Source organism: Myxocyprinus asiaticus, chromosome 34 (genome assembly GCF_019703515.2).
Source record: "Myxocyprinus asiaticus isolate MX2 ecotype Aquarium Trade chromosome 34, UBuf_Myxa_2, whole genome shotgun sequence".
Lineage (NCBI taxonomy): Eukaryota > Metazoa > Chordata > Actinopteri > Cypriniformes > Catostomidae > Myxocyprinus > Myxocyprinus asiaticus.
In genome coordinates, this window is record NC_059377.1 from 36,124,824 (window position 1) to 36,144,909 (window position 20,086).

The 20,086-nt window shown below is 38.1% G+C and overlaps 2 protein-coding genes across 2 annotated transcripts in view; one reads left to right on the forward strand and one right to left on the reverse strand.

Annotated features, from left to right (window-relative positions):
• Positions 1-8,478: 8,478 nt before the first annotated feature.
• On the reverse strand, positions 8,479-10,031 carry cks1b (CDC28 protein kinase regulatory subunit 1B). Its single transcript, XM_051671850.1, has 4 exons — positions 9,896-10,031; positions 9,437-9,510; positions 9,138-9,265; positions 8,479-9,025 (listed from the first exon to the last, which is right to left on the reverse strand). The coding sequence occupies exons 2-4, from the start codon at positions 9,493-9,495 to the stop codon at positions 8,973-8,975; spliced, it is 240 nt and encodes a 79-aa protein (XP_051527810.1). The 5' UTR covers positions 9,496-9,510; positions 9,896-10,031; the 3' UTR covers positions 8,479-8,972.
• Positions 10,032-11,566: 1,535 nt separating this feature from the next.
• The window catches only part of LOC127425597 (zinc finger protein 687b-like), a 30,221-nt gene continuing 21,701 nt past the window's right edge, over positions 11,567-20,086 (forward strand). The window contains exons 1-2 of the mRNA XM_051671740.1: positions 11,567-11,635; positions 13,158-15,483. Of these exons, the coding sequence (XP_051527700.1) occupies positions 13,179-15,483 (2,305 nt within the window). The 5' untranslated portion in view covers positions 11,567-11,635; positions 13,158-13,178. The remainder of the gene's footprint in view (positions 11,636-13,157; positions 15,484-20,086) is intronic.

Consider the following 20,086-nt stretch of genomic DNA (forward strand, 5'->3'; position numbering starts at 1 on the left):
GCATTTGTGAGGTCAGACACTGATGTTGGACGAGAAGGCCTGGCTCGCAGTCTTCACTCTAATTCATCCCAAAGGTGCTCTATCGGGTTGAGGTCAGGACTCTGTGCAGGCCAGTCAAGTTCTTCCACACCAAACTCGCTCATCCATGTTTTTATGGACCTTGCTTTGTGCACTGGTGCGCAGTCATGTTGGAACAGGAAGGGGCCATCCCCAAACTGTTCCCACAAAGTTGGGAGCATGGAATTGTCCAAAATCTCTTGGTATGCTGAAGCATTCAGAGTTCCTTTCACTGGAACTAAGGGGCCAAGCCCAGCTCCTGAAAAACAACCCCACACCATAATCCCCCTCCACCAAACTTCACAGTTGGCACAATGCAGTCAGACAAGTACCGTTCTCCTGGCAACTGCCAAACCCAGACTCATCCATCAGATTGCCAGATGGAGAAGCGTGATTCGTCACTCCAGAGAACGCGTCTCCACTGCTCTAGAGTCCAGTGGCGGCGTGCTTTACACCACTGCATCCGACGCTTTGCATTGCACTTGGTGATGTATGGCTTGGATGCAGCTGCTCGGCCATGGAAACCCATTCCATGAAGCTCTCTACGCACTGTTCTTGAGCTAATCTGAAGGCCACATGAACTTTGGAGGTCTGTAGCGATTGACTCTGCAGAAAGTTGGCGACCTCTGCGCACTATGAGCCTCAGCATCCGCTGACCCCGCTCTGTCATTTTACGTGGCCTACCACTTCGTGGCTTAGTTGCTGTCATTCCCAATCGCTTCCACTTTGTTATAATACCACTGACAGTTGACTGTGGAATATTTAGTAGCGAGGAAATTTCACGACTGGACTTGTTGCACAGGTGGCATCCTATCACAGTACCACGCTGGAATTCACTGAGCTCCTGAGAGCGGCCCATTCTTTCAAAAATGTTTGTAGAAGCAGTCTGCATGCCTAGGTGCTTCATTTTATACACCTGTGGCCATGGAAGTGATTGGAACACCTGAATTCAATTATTTGGATGGGTGAGCGAATACTTTTGGCAATATAGTGAAATACAAATTTCCAAATAGCAACAGAATAGTTTATTACCGGAACTTTCTATACACAAAAATCATGAGATCTCACATCTGTTCTCCTGAAAATCTTTTTTTTATTATTTAAATTTTTATCCCCTTTTCTTCCCAATTTGGCATGCCAAATTCTCACTACTTACTAGGTCCTCGTGGTGGCGCGGTTGCTCACCTCAATCCGGTGGCGGAGGACAAGTCTCAGTTGCCTCCGCTTCTGATATAGTCAATTCGCGCATCTTATCACCTAGCTCGCTGTGGAGGACACCGCGGAGACTCACAGCATGTGGAGGCTCATGCTATTCTCCACGATCTTCTCACAACTTTCCACGCGCCCTATTGAGAGCGAGAACCACTTAATCGCGACCACAAGAGGGTTACCCCATGTGACTCTACCCTCCCTAGCAGTGGCGATTTCTCAGGGCCAGCAAAGCCTTCTCTGCTGGCGAAACATGCCTAATAAATAAATATTTTTTCATCCTTTCATTCACATTGACCTCTTCGCCTATGTATTTTTAATCGCTTTCCACTCCTAATTCATCTACAAACGAATAGCAAAAAACAAAAAATGTATCCAATCAGAATTTATTCGTCGATGCTTACAAGCAAAGTGTGACAACTGTTTCACAAATCGCATGCCCGAAGCAACGCTCCCTTAGCCGAAGCAACGCTCCACCCAAGAATTTCACACACTATTGCACTTGTGTATATGGCTGTGTGACAATAAAAGTGATTTGATTTGATTTTGTCAGGCCTTCAGAATTCTTCTTCTTCTAGTGATGTTTAATGGCGGTTGGCAAACCAGCTTTCGATGCATTACCACCACCAACTGGACTGGAGTGTGGAGCACTAATAGGCAGCTAATCCTATTTCTTTAATATATTTTATAATACCACTATATATTTTACATTGTTCTGCATGCTCTTTCAAAAGGCTTTGCATATTAAATGATTCAGCGCCCATGTTTCTTACTTCCTTAATGAGTTTTAACCATTCTTTACCATATTTTTTACATATTAAAACATGCTTTATTGTTTCTGCCTGATCACAATAATTACATTGACCTATTTCATGTTTTCCTATTTTAAACATAGAATGATTTGGTCTAGTATGCCTTATTTCGATGCAAGTAATAATTGAATCTTCTTTCCTATTCTTAAAAACACTTCTTCCATTTCCTACTTGCTGCTGAATATTATACATACGTCTGCCCTTGCTATCACAGTTCCATACTTCTTGCCATTCGTTGTTTATTAATTATTTAATTTTCCCTTTAACCTCTTTCTTGCTAAGAGTCACTTGTATATCTATCTATGTGTGTTTTAGAGCTTGCTTAGCTAGCTTATCAACCACTTCATTAGCCTCCACTCCCACATGAGCAGGAACCCACAGAAACGTTATTAAGCTTACACTACTTATTCTTAACAAACTTGCAAGAATTTCATATATAATGTCTTGCCTTGAAGATTTTACTCCACTAGCAAGGCTTGAGATTGCTGCATGAGAGTCAGAACAAATTACTACTAGTCTTGATTTTACATCCTCTACCCACTGGAGTGCTAACATCATGGCAATTAATTCTGCTGCATACACAGATACATGATCAGTTATTATTTTCTTAATACTGGTTTGAAATTTAGGAAAGTATACTGCAGCAGCTGTTCTTCCAGAGATAGGACCTTTAGAACCATCAGTATATACTATATGTAACCACGATGAATAAGTCTGATCTAAATACTGCTGTACAATAATGTTCTTAGGGGTATCTTTCTCATTCTTAATTTTTATTTGTATTTGAAAGTCTACTATTGGCACTGGAAATATCAACAGTGGAATACTGGTTAATATCACAGTTGGGCTAACATCACAGTCTGCAATACCAACTGCTTGTGCTTCCCTGTTAGCAATCCATCCAACTCTTTTAATGTTTTTGTTTCCATGTTCCCAGCATTCTTCTATCACTCCCTTTACTGGATGAATCTCTTTATGACCTTTTATATTAACCCAATAATTCATTCTTAGTTTATACCTACAAAGGTATAAAGGAGCTTCCCCAACTTCTACCTGCATGGCTGCAATGGGAGATGTTCTGAACGCACCACAGCATATTCTTAAAGCTTGATTCTGTATTGCTTCAATCGTTTTGAGTATGGTTTCAGATGCAAATCCGAAAATTATACTTCCATAATCCAAACTTGATCTGATTAATGTATAATATATTATTTTCAATGATAATCTACAAGCTCCCCATTCAACCCCAGATAAACATCATAAAATATTTATTCCTGTTTTACATTTATTGATTAGATTTGTAGCATGCATTGCAAATGTCAGTCTAGGTTCCATCCATACACTGAGATATTTAACTACTGAGACTTGCTCCAGCTCTTGTTTGTATAACTTCAACTTAACCTCTGGTACATTTTTCCTTTTTGTAAAACATATAACTTGAGTTTTAGCCACTGATAATCTGAAGCTCCAATTATTTGCCCATACCTCCACATGTAATATTACGTCCCCTTTTCCATAATGCCCCGTCATCTGCAAATAATGCCCTTCCTATGTCACCTTTAAAATTACTAAAAATATAATTTATCATAATATTAAAAAATACTGGGCTGCACACACTTCCTTGAGGAGTTCCATTATCTATCTTGTATGCCTTAGAATACTCTACTCCTACCCTAACTTGTATTGTTCTTTCAAGAAGGAAATCCATAATCCAGTTGTACAAATTTCCTCCAATTCCCATACATTTAAGTTTTATTAGAAGTCCCTCTTTCCAAAGCATATCATATGCTTTCTCAATATCGAATAAAACCTCTACCAATACTTCTTTATTTGCTTGAGCTTTCCTGATATCGGCTTCTAGGCTTAAAACAGCATCCATTGTATTCTGACCTGCCCTAAATCCACTCTGGTATGGCGATATAAGTCCTTTTATTTCCAGTATATAGTTTAGTCTATGTATAATCATTTTTCCATCAGTTTACATAAATTAGAAGTTAATGCAATTGGCCTATAATTAATTGGGATGGATTTGTCCTTTCCAGGTTTGCCTACTGGTACTATTGTTCCATGCTTCCATGAAGAAGGGAGCTTTCCTGCATTCCATATCTTGTTGAAAAGATTTAAAACAATTTTTAAAGATCTATCTGATAAATGTTGGATCATTGCATAACATATATCATCTCTTCCAGGAGATGTATGTTTAACTCCTCCTAGAGCCATCTTTAATTCATATATAGTAAAATCTGCATCTATATTGTCTCCAGAAGGATTTATTTTCGTCATCACATCTGGGTGCTGATTCTTATTCTGATTTCTATACTTTTTAATATCCTCTGATACATTATCATCACTATGGACTTTAACAAATACTTCAGCCAGCATTTCAGCTTTTTCATTATCTGTCACAGCTAATCTTCCTTCATCATTTTTTAAAACTGGTAAAGTTTGATTTCTATGTATTCCTCCCATTTTTCTTATTGAACCCCATACTTCACTTATGTCAATATCTTCTCCTATTGTATTACACCAATCTCTCCAGTACTTCTTTTTAGCTGCTCAGACTATTCTTTTTACTTCAGCTTGTGCTTTCTTATATTTAATAAAATCTTCAAATAAATATGTCTTTTTGATTTTTCTAAATGCTTTATTCCTATTTTGTACAGCATTACTACATTGTTCTGTCCACCAAGGAACTGCTTTACTCTTTTTACATTAACCCTTTTTTCCTATAACAGTATCTGTTACATCATACAATACTTTACATATTTTCCCATTACATTCATCTATGTCCTCCATTGAATTTAGTTCTACCTCACTTAGATATTTGTATACTTCCCAGTTTGCTTTATTAAACCTCCATCTTGAAGATAAAATCACATTATGCTCCAATACACTCATCCCTACCTTACATATAATTATATAGTGATCACTACCCATATTATTATCTTCCCAAACGTCCCATACACATATACTTGCTAGCTCTTCAGAAACCAATGTTAAATCTATAGCTGACCCGATTCCATGTACCAAATCTATTCTTGTGTCTCTACCATCATTTAAACATACTAACCCATTACTGTCTGTTATTTCTTCTACAACATCCCCATTATGATCATCATTACTGCTTCCCCATAAAGTGCTATGTGCATTAAAATCTCCACTCCAAATTATTTTATGATTTCCAAACCCAGTAACCTTTTCTAATTCTTTACTTAGTCTACTACAAGGATTATAATAATTTATAACTCTGATAATTTGATTTTCTGCATATATATCTATAACCACCAATTCGTATTCTTCAATCTCATTAATGACTCTGTATTCTAATTAATTCTGTATAAAAGTGGCCACCCCACCTCCATTTCCTGTCCTTCTATCTTTCCTTACAATGTTATATCCTTACAGAACAAAATTTAATTGAGGATTTAACCATGTTTCTTGTATACAAATTATATTTGGTTTCTTATCCTGTTGATCTATAAACTTTTTGAATTCTGGTCCATTTGCAATAAGACTTCTGGCATTCCATTGCAGAATCGTTAAAACCATTATTATTATGTACTTCCATATGTTGTTTGAGTACTTGTTTGAGTCGTTAGCATGTCGTTTATTTTTCCTAAGTTACTCCTGCTACATTCAAGTATCTCTCTGCTGCCCTTATTATGATTTTAATTCTCTCTGTTCTGCTTTCTGTTTGTGCAGAACAATTTATTACTTCAGCCATAAATGAAACAAATTCAGTTTTTCCAATCACCAATTTATCCTCGTTTATCTTTCTTTGAACCAACGCATTCGCAGTCCATTCCTGTGTTTTTATTTCTCTCCATGTCTGTTCATTTTGTTTTGCTTTTTGGGCTGCCTCAGCATATTTCAACCCCTCAGATATTCTCACATTTTGAACTTTCACAGCATGTTTATGAGCAATGCATCCCCCAAATCCAGCACTATGCTCACCACCACAATTGCAGCATTTTGCCTTCACTCCTTCATCACATTTACCATATTCATGGTCACCCCCACATCTCGCACATCGTTGTTTTCCTCTGCAAACCGCACTAACATGTCCATACTTCTGACACTCGAAGCATCTTAGTGGAGGAGATATGTATGGTCTTACTGGGTAACTTACATAGCCTATTTTTACTCTCTCTGGCATTCTTTCTTCATCAAACTGAAGCATAACCAATAGACTATCCATCCTTTCTTTATTTTTAACATATTGAAGCCGTTTTGCTCCAATTACCTTCCCCCCTTCAATGCAGCTTTTAATTTTGTCAGCAGGTACATCTGTAGGAATTCCAGTTATAACACTTCTTACCCAAGGCTTCCTATTCATCAATGTGCATGATACCGAGAATCCAAACATCGAATTTATACTCAGTGCCTTCTTTTGTTGTTTTTCGTCTTTACACATGATGATCAAATTTCCATCGCTCAGAGTCTTTACACTATTTATTTCTCCTAATGCTTTTTTCAGAGCTTTGGTCAGTTTAGTTGGGTTAATCGTCATGCCCGGTTCTGCGAATTTCAACATTACTTTAAATTCTTCTGTATTTTTCCTACTCACGTGATCCTCCTTTCCACTATCTGTAAATGATCCTTGAATACTGGTTTTCTTTCTTTTCCGATTAACTATTTTCCACCATTCATTCCTCCAGCACTCCCGCTACACGATTCATCCTCCATTTCCGGATCGCTGCCAGAGCTACCATCATTTCCTGCCATCAGTGCTCCAGTCACAGTCCAGTGCTGCCAACTGCCTGGCCTTCAGAATTTCCACAGAATCCCCCAAAAGTGTAAGTGAATAGGCATCTAAAGTCAGATTGTCAGATTAATCAGCCAATCAGATTGATTTATTTGTTCTTGTGCGTGTGGTCTTTAGGATATGTCCCAGTCCAGGCCTTCTAGCTGGCCTTGAGTGATGCAATCACGCTTTAAGTGATGTACATAATTTGAAAGTGAAGAGCACGAGATCTTGCTGAGAGTCGGCTGTCATCACTGCTGGTATTGCCATTGAGAAAGAGATCCTTGTGGATTTAAAAACACGAGATGTTCTGCATGATCATGCAATTGATTGAATAAACAGGAAAGGAGGACTGATTTTCACTTCAAGTAAACTGTTAAGTGCTTTTTGCATTGTTATAGCAACATCAGGAGTTTTCTAAGTGTAAATTAGGCTGCTGGAGCATTCAGTGTCAGATCCAAATTTAAATTGCAAATATTATTAGAGAGCTTTTTCTTGGTATTAGACCTCCTTGGTTCTGGCTTTCGTGCATGGACATGTTTTTAAAATGTCAGTTGGTATTACTAGTCGACTGCCGCAATGTATAATAGGCATACGATGTCTCATTCATTGTGAAACTGTGTTTTCTTAATGGCATGAATCACACTGAAGGCCTAGATTTAAAATACACGGGTTGCGGCTGCTCCCAGTACCGGGCCAATTTGGTTGCTCAAGAGACCTGGTGAGTCACTCAGCACACCCTGGATTTGAGCTTGCGACTCCAGGGGAGGTAATAAGTGTCAATATTTGAGCTACACAGGCCCCCATTCTCCTGGCAATCTTTAATGTTTATGTTTGATGTTTCTGTAACACAGAATGTTAAGCTTGAGAATGGAAAATGATCCCAACCTTAAACTGTGACATCTAAAATAAAATAAAAATTGTTAAGGCCTTTCGAGCTCCAAAAATCACATAAAAGCATCTTAAAAGTTATCTATACAAGTCCAGTGGTTTAATACTATATGTCTTCTGAAGCAATGCAATCAATTTAGGTGAGAAGCAGATCAATATTTAAGTCTGTTTTTAATATAAATCTCCACTTTCACTTTCAAAATGTTTATAGTAAAAACACACTTACATATTGATCTGTGTCCCACACAGCTATTATATTGCTTCTGAAGACAGATTTAACCACTGGAGTAATATGAATTACTTTCATGCTGCCTTTGTGATTTATGAAGCTTGAAAGGTCTGGTCACCATTCACTTGCATTATACAGAGCTGAAATATTCTAAAAACCTTCGTTTGTGTTCTGCAGAAGAAAGTCATACACATCTGGGATGGCATGAGGGTGAGTAAATGATGAGAGAATTTTCATTTTTGGGTGAACTATTTATTTAATGCTCATTGCTCATTTTCCATTCCAGCTTGGGTATTAAAAAAAATTGATTAGTGCAGTTTTGTGCACAGAACTGAAATGAGCTCTATAATTCTGCTCTCTCCTATTCACTTCTGATATTGTATTTTCAAGAATTTTCATTAACAGGTATGATCATTTGAGTTGGAATATTTAGCCCAGGTTTTATACAAAAATGATTTCAAAAACAATATGTTAAACAATATGCTAAATTTAACTTTGGATCAAATTTAATTTAACGACATTTAAACAAATAATAGTCAGAGCGTTTAAAAAGTTTATTGGTAAATCTAAAATACATCAAGCTTCTTTCTAGTGACGCTGACAACAGTTAAAGATAAGTTGGTACAAACAATATCATTGTTATTTCAAGAAGGAAATTTGTTTATTTTTTAATAAAACATTCAAACTGTGCACTTTGTAACAAGTTCCACTGTTGCCAGACCTTTTACTTAACAGTGACACCAATCAAAACTCATCAAGAGAAGCTCATATATAGAATCTTGATAACATAAGCTTGATAAGGAATAATAAATACAGGTACAGCAAGACATATGTGCAGTTCCATCTCAGTTAAAGCAGAGATCAAGAATGGTGGGGACAGTCTCACCCACAGTATAGTCTACAACATAGTAAAAAAAGGAGCACAAATGATATTGACACGATCTGATCCAAGGTACATCCAGCATCACTCAGACATCATCTGACTGTGTCCATTCCTCTGAATTTTGTTCCATTTCTGTTTGTTCTGAAGTCACTGGGATTGGGCTGTAGGCAGAGGACGCCGGAAGAGCAAAATATGTGGTTCTATCAAGAAAAAAAAAAAAGTGATAAATGAAATGAAATTCACAGTGAGGACTGTAGTGAGGGCACTGAATCTATCCATCCATCCCACACACACATGGGCAGTTACACATACCAGGCTGATGAATCATGTAATGTACCCATCCTTGACTCTGCTGAACACCCAGGTTCCTCCATTCTGTCTCTGACATTAGATGGGTCTTTGGAACTTTTTTAGCAATGTCCTTAGGAAGCATGACATGCCTTTATATAAAAAAATAAAAATAAAAGAGTAGTAAACCCTTGTCATGCTTTTGCCGCGTTATAAATGTCTGTCGATCGAATCAAAAACATAATAGCAGCTATCCTTATAATAACAAAACAAATAATAATGATGATTATAATAATAATAGCATGGATGATTTAAAAACATACCTGTACTCGAATTTATCGTCGTCATATTTGTCAGAGTAAAAAATCTGTTTGTGGGACATAGCGTGACGTTGTTTCTGGATGATTAACAGATAAATAAACTTGTCATAAACAGTGAAGTCATTACATACAGTTCAAGAAAAGCCTTGTTGTTTATTAAAAAAAAATAGTTTTATTAATTAGACCACGGGTCTTTCATTTCTGACATTATGTTTGGTATAGAAAAAAGAAAACGTAGAGAAGCAATCTATGGCAAATAGAACACACGTTTACATTGTTGTTTTAAATAGAATACTCAAAACAACAGCAGATGTCCGTTTTAATACGCAAATAAACAAATATTTCATTTGTACTGGGTTCCGACTTTTCCCTCCAATGCTGGCTTGTGGAAAATGCCACTCGACATAATTAACGTGTCCTCAAATACAATGTTTATTCATTTAGTCTGTTCATAGCACTTACTGTTTCTTCTTCTTTGTGAATTAAATAACTTTATTTTAGTGTAAAATACTGTTTTTCTCAAACGCAATCTGCAAAAACAACTGCCGTTTCCTTTTCCCCAGTCCTTGAACTTCCCTCTCGGAGAGTTCTAAGCCCGCCCACTGGAATTCAAATATTTACAAATCATTTCCCATTGGGCAGAAATAAATACGTCACTGACACATACGCCCATACTTTCTTGCTATTGGATACGACGCCTGACTTTCTTTCTTAGGTTAAACTACGTCATTATTAACTTCCGTTTTCAAAGTTTCTCAAATAAAAGTCTCTTTTTAGCGCTCCTGTGTTCTGCTCCTCGCAATGAATTTGAAACCTTTCATGAGCAAGTTATTGACTTAACGAGTGAACTCACATTTCTTTGTGACTGATTTCAAAGTGTAGGTTAATTTACACAAATACACACAGTACATGGCAAAATGTGTTAGCACACTAAAACATATTTTGTAGATACTGTACTAATTTTCCTAACACAAGTTGTGTTCGAAATAGCGAAACAGGATAATTTTTTTGTTCGTTGTAATTTTGTTACTATATCATTATTATAAAATATTTGTCAAGTATAGTGTAACTTGTATTTTAAATTTTGTATTTTAATTCATACGAATTAATGCATCGTTGTGAGTGTCACAAATTATCTGTAGAGGGCAGTATAACATAGTCTATGAAAACCTCAGACGAAATAAATAGTGTGTGTGTGTGTGTGTGTGTGTGTGTGTGTGTGTGTGTGTGTGTGTGTGTGTGTGTTTCTGAAATGAATGTATTATATTTGCTGTGTAAATTATTGTATATTAGGATGCACTGGGTCTTGGGAACTCTGGCACTTCATCATAATCCATTTTTTATTGTGTATCCATATTTTCTTTTTTAAACATTCTCCCCTTCTAATAATAAGGAACTGGTGATCCGATGTACGAGATAAAGATTTATGAATGCCTACAGTATCTATCTATCTATCTATCTATCTATTTAATGTCCCAACGATTTTCACGAAGGAAATAACCCATGACTTACAAATATGATCAATAGAAGGCCTATTACTGTACTATTCGTATGATGTAGCTATTAGTCTTATTTATTGTTGTTCAATCTCTTGATTATTGATTCATTTGAGATGCCTAGTCTTTCTGTTTCATCAAATAAGAGAGAGATGCAGCAATATGTTTATGGGTGAAAGAATATTTCATGAGATGGCACATTTCTAAAGCATAAAGGGAAAATATGCTATTCAGTAGGCGTGTAATTATTAGAAACAGCCAAAAACATTTCACATTTACATTCAACACACCTTAAGAATATATATATATACATACATATTAACGTTTTAACACAACACTGAAAAAAATAACGCTTCTTGTGATTTCTGGTCTGCTAAAAAACCCGCAATCCTTCTAATCAAGGCCTAAACCAAATCAACCAAAAGACAGTGAAATATGAGATCCTGGAAGGATGTAAATTCACAAAAGCAAAACCTCCATATAAATGCGATGGAAATATTAAAATTATGCTTATGTTAAATATATAAAAATCTAAATATCACCAGATCAATGTATTAATATATAATTATAATCAAAGAAGACGAGAAATAATTTTCCTGCCCATTATTTTCAACATTATCTTCCCAGACCTGCCCGTACTCGATCGATGACGGGAAGTTAAGGCGCTTCAACTGGAGCGAGGATAGTCGGGAATCACAATAAACAGGTAAACAGAATAACTGTCCGTGCATGAAAATGCATTATCCGAGAATAGCACACCTGTATACAAAAATGCATCCTCATAAAACATAATGTGCTGTCCATGTGAGGTTATTTAAAAGCAGGTAAATGCTGGCATACACATGAGTGGCCTGCGCTTAAATGACCCTCGCGACGGGGCAGCACGGACCCCACCGTCATGACAGAACAAACCTAAAAATACATCTCAGATATCTATTTATCAACCAATTAGCTGTTTATTAATCATATAGGGAACAATAGCCGCATCTGAGAGACTAAATGTGACAGAAGCGCTTTAATCTTACGATTGTGTCCCCATCTGTAGTTAGCCAGGTCAGCTGCAGCTTTTAGCCATTTACAGGCGTTTGTGTTTGTCATTTATACTTAAACTATCGCTGCGTATCCGAAACGGGGATACTTAGTCAAGATTTTTATTTATTTACTTACTGTGTATTTTATTATTTTATTTGTTTAATATATGAGCGCTTGAGGTTCTCTTGTTATAGCAGCGGTAGCATGCTGAACAGTGTTTGTTCCTCACTGTTAACTGTAAAATACGTATTATTAGACAAACATTGGATGTCTGATCATTATATCACCTGGTATATATATTTTTAAATGTTTATTATTTGTAAAGATGTGTATAAGGTTCACCCACCAATGCTAAGGTGATATTGAGCCATTATGTGGCTGTTAGCCAAAGCTAACAATAGCCGTTCAGTGTCAGATACTGTGGCTTGATGTGAACCGTGTAATTTCTGATACATATATATTTGTATGTTGTTGTCATTTAAATTTAACTATTTTGTATTTATACCTGCTATATAATAAAACAGCTGGATAAATGTGGCTAAAATCAGTACATTTCATCTCAAATCACCACCAGGCATTTAGGATTCAAAAACTGATAGCCTGACTACTTTAATTGTCAATTTTATTATTATTTATTTATTTATTTTTTTTTTTTTAATGAAACAAAAACAAATAAACATTTTTATAGGTGCTGAAATCAACTTGAACAAACAGATGAACTACTATGACATTTTGAACAACCATTAGCACATGATCCCCTACATTAAAGACCCCATGAAATCATATCTAGAGTTTTATGGTTTAAGTTAATGTCTGTTGGTTTTAATATTATCTATATGCCAGTGTAATCATAAAAGCTTTAAGCAGATATATGTATTTTAAATGAGGGGAAACAGACCATCATATTGGACTCAGGAGCATATCCAAATTTGTTGTTGAATAAAATGTCTAGAAAAAGAATGCCCTTTCCCCTTAAAACCACCTGCTTCTGACTAGTAATTGAAAGCTGTGAAGCTAAAGCCATTAGCTATTTAAATAAAGGGACCAGCTCTTCTATATATCCTGTCCCATTTCAATAGACAATATGACACTAAAGAAATAAAACTTGAGCTCGTCATGGCATTTAAAGAGGTCTTCAGTGCATCTCATTTCTTAGCACATACTTTTCTTTGACCTTTCTCTCTCATGTATTCTAGGATTGAGTCCACTATCCCAGCATGGGGGACATGAAAACCCCCGATTTCGATGACCTGTTGGCAGCGTTTGACATTCCTGACATTGATGCCAAAGAGGCTATCCAATCAGCCCCGGATGAGGTGGAGGGGCATCAAGGAGCAGGGGGAGGGTCTCTCATAAAGTCTGGTGAGGGTTCGGTGGGGGGAAGTTCAGCCCTTAGATCCCCCAGCCCATCCACGGATTCTCAGAGTGACCCTTTAATTGTTAGCGTGATTGTGAAGAACCGGGTTCACCCTGAGCCCTTTGATGGTGGTGATGGCTCAGTACCAAAACCGCTCAATCATAATGGATTTGTGTCGTCAGGTGGGTCTGGTCATGTGTCTCAGGCCCGGTGCCAGTCTAATGGAGAGCAGTGGCCCATATGCAGCTCAAAGGTAAATTCGGAGACCCCAGGATCTGTTCTTGGAAATTCCAGCACCACCAAACAGGGAAGCAATATCTTTAATAAGCTGAAGCCCTTGATGACGCAAGGCGCTGGAGACTCGGTTGGAAGGGCACGAAAAATGCAGCTTCTGCAACAGCAGCAAATACAGCTGGAGATGAACCTAGAAGGTGCAGATAAGGTCAAAGCTCCTGCTATTCCTAGTGGGGCAAGTGGAGCAGCATCTCCTTTCATTCCCCCACCTAAACCACTTCTTTCTACTCCCTCCACAGCTTCATCTTCCTCGCCATCATCGTCCTCTCCCTCAGTTGGTTCCCGTGTTTCTGGGGCTGTGGCCTCGTCTCCTCTTGCTACATCTCTAACAGAGCCGTTTAATGGAACCCCACGACTTGGTTCTTTGGCATTCGGTCACGTAGATTCAGACGAGGAGGATTCAGATCCTGATTCAGGAGGTTCACTGGTCATCCATGAAAGTCCAGACTCTCCCACCACTCAAAAACTGTCACATAGGCTGAGGTCACCTCCTGAAAGTTCACAATCTCCATCGCTCCACCCTTCAAAGTCCATATCCCCACGTGCTTACCCCAAACCTGGTGATGTTCCCCTAGCATCACCTGCCTCACTCCGGGCTCAACAGAACCGGCTCTCCACACCAGTCCAGACAGGGACCGGAAAGAGTTTACCCCAAGAGGAGCGAAATCCAGAGCATGTGATTGAAGAACGAGACTCACCAGAAAGCCCAGAACCTGAGATGCCCAAGTCATCCATGCTAACGTCAGCTGTCACCAAAAGATCTTGCAGTCCAGCAGTGGCTTCTTCATCGCCATCTGTTGTCCTTCGAGAACCCAAGGAGGAAGAAGAAGAGATGGAAGTAGATAAAGGGTCAACGGAGAATGGACAAGATGCGACCAATGTGGATGGTAAGGATAGTGTGAAAAGGGATGGAGAGAAAATGGAGGTAGATCAAGAGGGCATCGTTGCACAGCCCATCATAGGGGACACCAGTGCATCACAAAACAGTGGAGGTAAAGCTGTAGCTGGTGGAAATGCTGCATCAAGGCCTCTTAAAGTCCGTATCAAGACCATTAAGACTTCAACGGGAGGCATTACTCGCACAGTTACTCGTGTAGCAGGCAAAGGAGGTGCTGCCAATGCAGGCAAAGGCACAGATGCAAGTAAAGTTCAAACAGGAAGTCGGACTGCACCTGCCAAAGGAGCCAGAAAAAATGATTCCACTGCGGGTCAAGTGGTAAAATGTTCAACCCTACCAGTCTCCACTCTAGAAGCCAGTAGTGCCATGCTAGCTGCAGCCAGCAAAGTTCAAAACAAAATGGCTGATAAGACCAAGGTTTCCGCCACTGCAGTTAGCATCACAAAAGCCACCACTTTACCAGTAACACCAGCTGTTGGTGGAATAAGTGTTCGGCCTACAGTCGGTAAAACTGCCAACGGAGGTACCGCCAACGTTCATGTACCTTGTAAACCAGCCTCCATCGTCAATAGCACTGGTGCTGTTATTTCACGTAGCCAGTCTAGCCTGGTAGAGGCTTTCAACAAGATCTTAAATAGTAAGAACTTGCTGCCAAGCTACCGTCCAGATTTCTCAACTCTGCCACCCCCTGAATGGGGTCTTCCTTTGCCTGCTGCTGGCTACCGCTGCTTGGAGTGCGGTGATGCTTTCGCTCTGGAACGCAGCCTGGCACGACACTATGACCGACGCTCTTTGAGAATAGAGGTAACATGTAATCACTGCGCAAAGCGTCTCGCATTCTTCAATAAGTGCAGTCTGCTGCTGCATGCGCGGGAGCACAAGGAGAGGGGTCTCGTCATGCAGTGCTCACATCTGGTTATGAGACCAGTCACAGTGGAACAGATGATTGGCCAACAAGACACTACTCCTATTGGTAAGTTATGTCAAATTGTTCTGCTACAGTTTTTGTGTATATTTGAACAGGACTTATCAACTTGATTTCTGTTGCCTTACGGTATTGCAATAGAGTCTGATTCAAGAAGTAAAAATCTTTGTTTCATTTTTTCCACAGGGGAATTGATTTTGAATGATAACTTGGAAACATTTAAAGACAGACTTACAGTGAGCTCTGAGGTTGTTAATCGATGTTATGCTACTGCTGAAGCCATCCGTCCAGAGAAAAGATCCAAAAATCAGAATTGTGGCAAATGCAGTCTTTCTGCCCTCTCAAACTACTTTGTATTTGTATATATCTGAATTAGGGCTGTCAATCGATTAAAATTCTTAATCTAATTAATTACATGGTGTGCCGATTAATTAATCAAATTAATTACAATTAATTGCATATATAAATATTTGCTAAGCCCCTCAAATAACAATAATTAAATATAAAATTATGAAATAATTTATATTATATATACAGTATATACAGTTGAAGTCAGAAGTTTACATACACCTTAGCCAAATACATTTAAATTCAGCTTTTCACAATTCCTGACATTTAATCGTAGAAAACATTCCCTGTCTTAGGTCAGTTAGGATCACTATTTTAAGAATGTGAAATGTCAGAATAATAGTAGAGAGAATTATTTATTTCTGCTTTTATTTCTTTCATCACATTCCCAGTGGGTCAGAAGTTTACATACACTTTGGTATTTGGTAGCATTGCCTTTAAATGGTTTAACTTGGGTCAAACGTTTTGGGTAGCCATCCACAAGCTTCTCACAATAAGTTGCTGGAATTTTGGCCCATTCCTCCAGACAGAACTGGTGTAACTGAGTCAGGTTTGTAGGCCTCCTTGTTTGCACACACTTTTTCAGTTCCCACAAATTTTATATCAGATTGAGGTCAGGGCTTTTTGATGGCCACTCCAATACCTTGACTTTGTTGTCCTTAAGCCATTTTGCCACAACTTTGGATGTATGCCCCTCACTGGGTGTTTTTTGTTTTTGGCACCATTCTGTGTAAATTCTAGAGACTGTTGCGTGTGAAAATCCCGGAGATTGGCAGTTACAGAAATACTCAAACCAGCCCATCTGGCAACAACAATCTTGCCACAGTCCAAATCGCTGAGATCACATTTTTCCCCATTCTGATGGTTGATGTGAACTTTAACTGAAGCTCCTGACCCGTGTCTGCATGATTTTATGCACAGCACTGCTGCCACACGGTTGGCTGATTAGATAATCGCATGGATGATTGTTGGTACCAGACAGTGAGTATTTCTGTAACTGCTGATCTCCTGGGATTTTCACACACAACAGTCTTTAGAAAGTACTCAGAATGGTGCCAAAAACAAAATTCATCCTGTGAGCGGCAGTTCTGTGGATGGAAATGCCTTGTTGATGAGAGAGACAGAGAATGGCCAGACTGGTTCGAACTGACAAAGTCTATGGTAACTTAGATAACCGCTCTGTACAATTGTGGTGAGAAGAATAGCATCTCAGAATGCTATTCTGAGATGCGTGTTGGCGCTGTTTTGTAGGCACGAGGGGGACCTACACAATATTAGGCAGGTGGTTTTAATGTTGTGGCTGATCAGTGTATACACTGCGTGCCCAATTATTAGGCAAGTGAGTATTCTGATCTTATCATTTTTCCATGCAAATTTTCCAACTCCAAACCATATAAACTTGAATGCTTATTGGATTTAATAATTTTCAGGTGATACATATTTGTGTAATGAGGGAGGGTGTGGCGAAAGTGACTAACACCTTATATCAAGGTGTGCATAATTATTAGGCAGCTTCATTACCTCAGGTAAAATGGGCCAAAAAAGAGATTTAACTGGCACTGAAAGTCAAAAATTGTAAAATGCCTTTCAGACGGATGCAACACTCTTGAAATAGCTAAGCTATTGATGCGTGACCACCGGACAATCAAACATTTTGTTGCGAATAGTCAACTGGGGCGCAAAAACGCATGGAGAAGAAAAGGTGCAAATTAACTGCAAAAGACTTGAGAAGAATTAAATGTGAAGCTACCAGGAACCCATTATCCTTCAGTGCCACCATATTCCAGAACTGCAACCTACCTGGAGTGTCCAGAAGTACAAGGTGTCAAGTGCTCAGAGACATGGCCACGGTCAAGAAGGCTGAAACACGACCACCACTGAATAAGATTCACAAGTTGAAGTGTCAAGATTGGGCAAAGAAATACCTGAAGACAGATTTTTCAAAGGTTTTATGGACAGATGAAATAAGAGTGACTCTTGATGGACCTGATGGATGGGCCCGTGGCTGGATCACTAATGGACACCAGCAAGGTGGAGGAGGGGTACTGGTATGGGCTGCTATCATTAAGGATGAGGTAGTTGAACCTTTTTGAGTTGAAGATGGACTGAAACTCAACTCCCAAACCTACTGCAAGTTTCTGGAAAGTGCTTTCTTCAAGCAGTGGTACAGGAAGAAGTCCTCAGCATTCAAGAAGGCCATGATCTTTATGTAGGAGAATGCTCCATCACATGCATCCAAGTACTCCATTGCTTGGCTAGCCAGCAAGGGCCTCAATGATGCCCAAATAATGACTTGGCCCCCTTCCTCACCTGACTTAAATCCTATTGAGAACTTGTGGGCCCTTCTCAAACGTGAGATTTACAGTGAGGGAAGACAATACACCTCTTTGAACAGCATTTGGGAGGCTGTGGTTGCTGCTTCAGCGAAAGTTGATCGTGAACAGATCAAGAAACTGACAGACTCCATGGATGGAAGGCTCATGGCAGTTATTGAAAAGAAGGGTGGCTATATAGGTCACTGAATATTTTTGAAAGGCTAAAATGTTATTTAATTGTCATTTTGTGTTACTTATTTGTTGCACTTACTCTAAAAATTGAGAATAAACAATTGAGTTGGGAGAGTTTCTTTTTTTAATTTAGTTGCCTAATAATTGTGCACACTAATAGTTGACTAATAATTGTGTACACTTATATGAGAAAGACAAAACTCACTTTTTCTTTAAACATTCAGGTTTGAGGTTCAATAACATTTTGGATTGACTGAGAGCATTGTGTTTGTTCAACAATAAAATTAATCCTGAGGAATACAATTTGCCTAATAATTGGGCACGCAGTATATATATATATATGTATATATATATATACACACACACACACACACTACCGGTCAAAAGTTTTGAAACACTTGACTGAAATGTTTCTCATGATCTTAAAAATCTTTTGATCTGAAGGCTTATGCTTAAATGTTTGTAATTAGTTTTGTAGACAAAAATATATTTGTGCCACCATATTTATTTAATTATAAAACTAAAATGTAATTAAATAAAAAAAGTTTTTGAAATTAATGACTTGGACCAAATAATAAAGAAAAGCAGCCAATAAGTGCCCAACATAGCTGGGAACTCCTTCAATACTGTTTAAAAAGCATCCCAGGGTGAAACCTCAAGAAGTTGGTTGAGAAAATGTCAAGAGTACATGTCTGCAAATTTTGAAGATGCTAAAATATAACACAGTTTTGATTTATTTTGTTTAGTCACAACATAATTCCCATAGTTCCATTTAGGTTATTCCATAGTTTTGAAGACTTTACTATTATTCTAAAATGTGAAGAAAAAAAATTATAATAAAGAATGATTGTGTTTCAAAACTTTTGACCGGTAGTGTGTGTGTGTGTGTGTGTGTATATATATATATATATATATAATAAAAAGTAATAATATTCAGATAATTAAAATGCATTACATTATTGTGCTGGGCTCCAGACTAAAATAATGACTAAGGAGCCATTGGCTCCTAAACTGAAACATTTAGGAGCCAAATGGCTGTTTTAGTTGCCACATCATAGAATTGCTCGATTTAGATTGTTCAAAAACAAGATAGAAAGCCAAAGAAAAGACAGCTGATAGCTCATTAATCGGGTGTTTAATGCATATACTGTATAGTTGAGTGCACAAATTTGCATTCCCCTTTTGTCTCATAAGTTTTCACACCCCTTTCAGAATTTATACAAATGTAAGAGATAAAAGATCTTTTTTGTTTTTAGTGCTGCCCTTCATAATCTACATAACAGGTATTTACATGAGTGAATGTTTGCATCTTGTGTAATAGTTGTGTATGAGTCCCTCAGTGGTCTTAAGTATCAAAAGCTGGATCTCACATCACAAATAAATATATTAGGGTTGTGCCGATAGACGTTGATCTTGGGGATCGACGAAGGTCACTAATAGCTGATGCCTTTGACGATGTCAAGATGATATTTGGCTTGTTTTCCCATTAATGTATTAAATTATTATTAGGCAATTATTATCAAATTAATATTACAAATAATTTGCCCCACAGCACACAGACACATGCTTGAAGAAACACACTTTATTATATTATTAACAGATGACAGAATTTTCTTCAGATTTTTATTGCAAGAACAGTATCGTCTATGAGTGCTGCAAATGACCTCAGACATCTCAGCTCAGGAGGTGCTTTGAGTTCAGTTCCCTTTATTTCCACAGAGCAGTTCATTGTGACCACAACTCTGCAACCTATACATCTGTGATTAAAACATAAAATAATTCAAAAACATGTTCAC

Excerpts from the sequence above, each read along its gene's own strand:
- cks1b (XM_051671850.1), bottom strand. The coding sequence starts at position 9,495 with ATGTCCCACAAACAGATTTTTTACTCTGACAAATATGACGACGATAAA. Across the intron at positions 9,266-9,436 it reads GACGATAAATTCGAGTACAG|GCATGTCATGCTTCCTAAGG; the intron begins GTATGTTTTTAA and ends TTTTATATAAAG. Across the intron at positions 9,026-9,137 it reads TTACATGATTCATCAGCCTG|AACCACATATTTTGCTCTTC; the intron begins GTATGTGTAACT and ends TTTTCTTGATAG.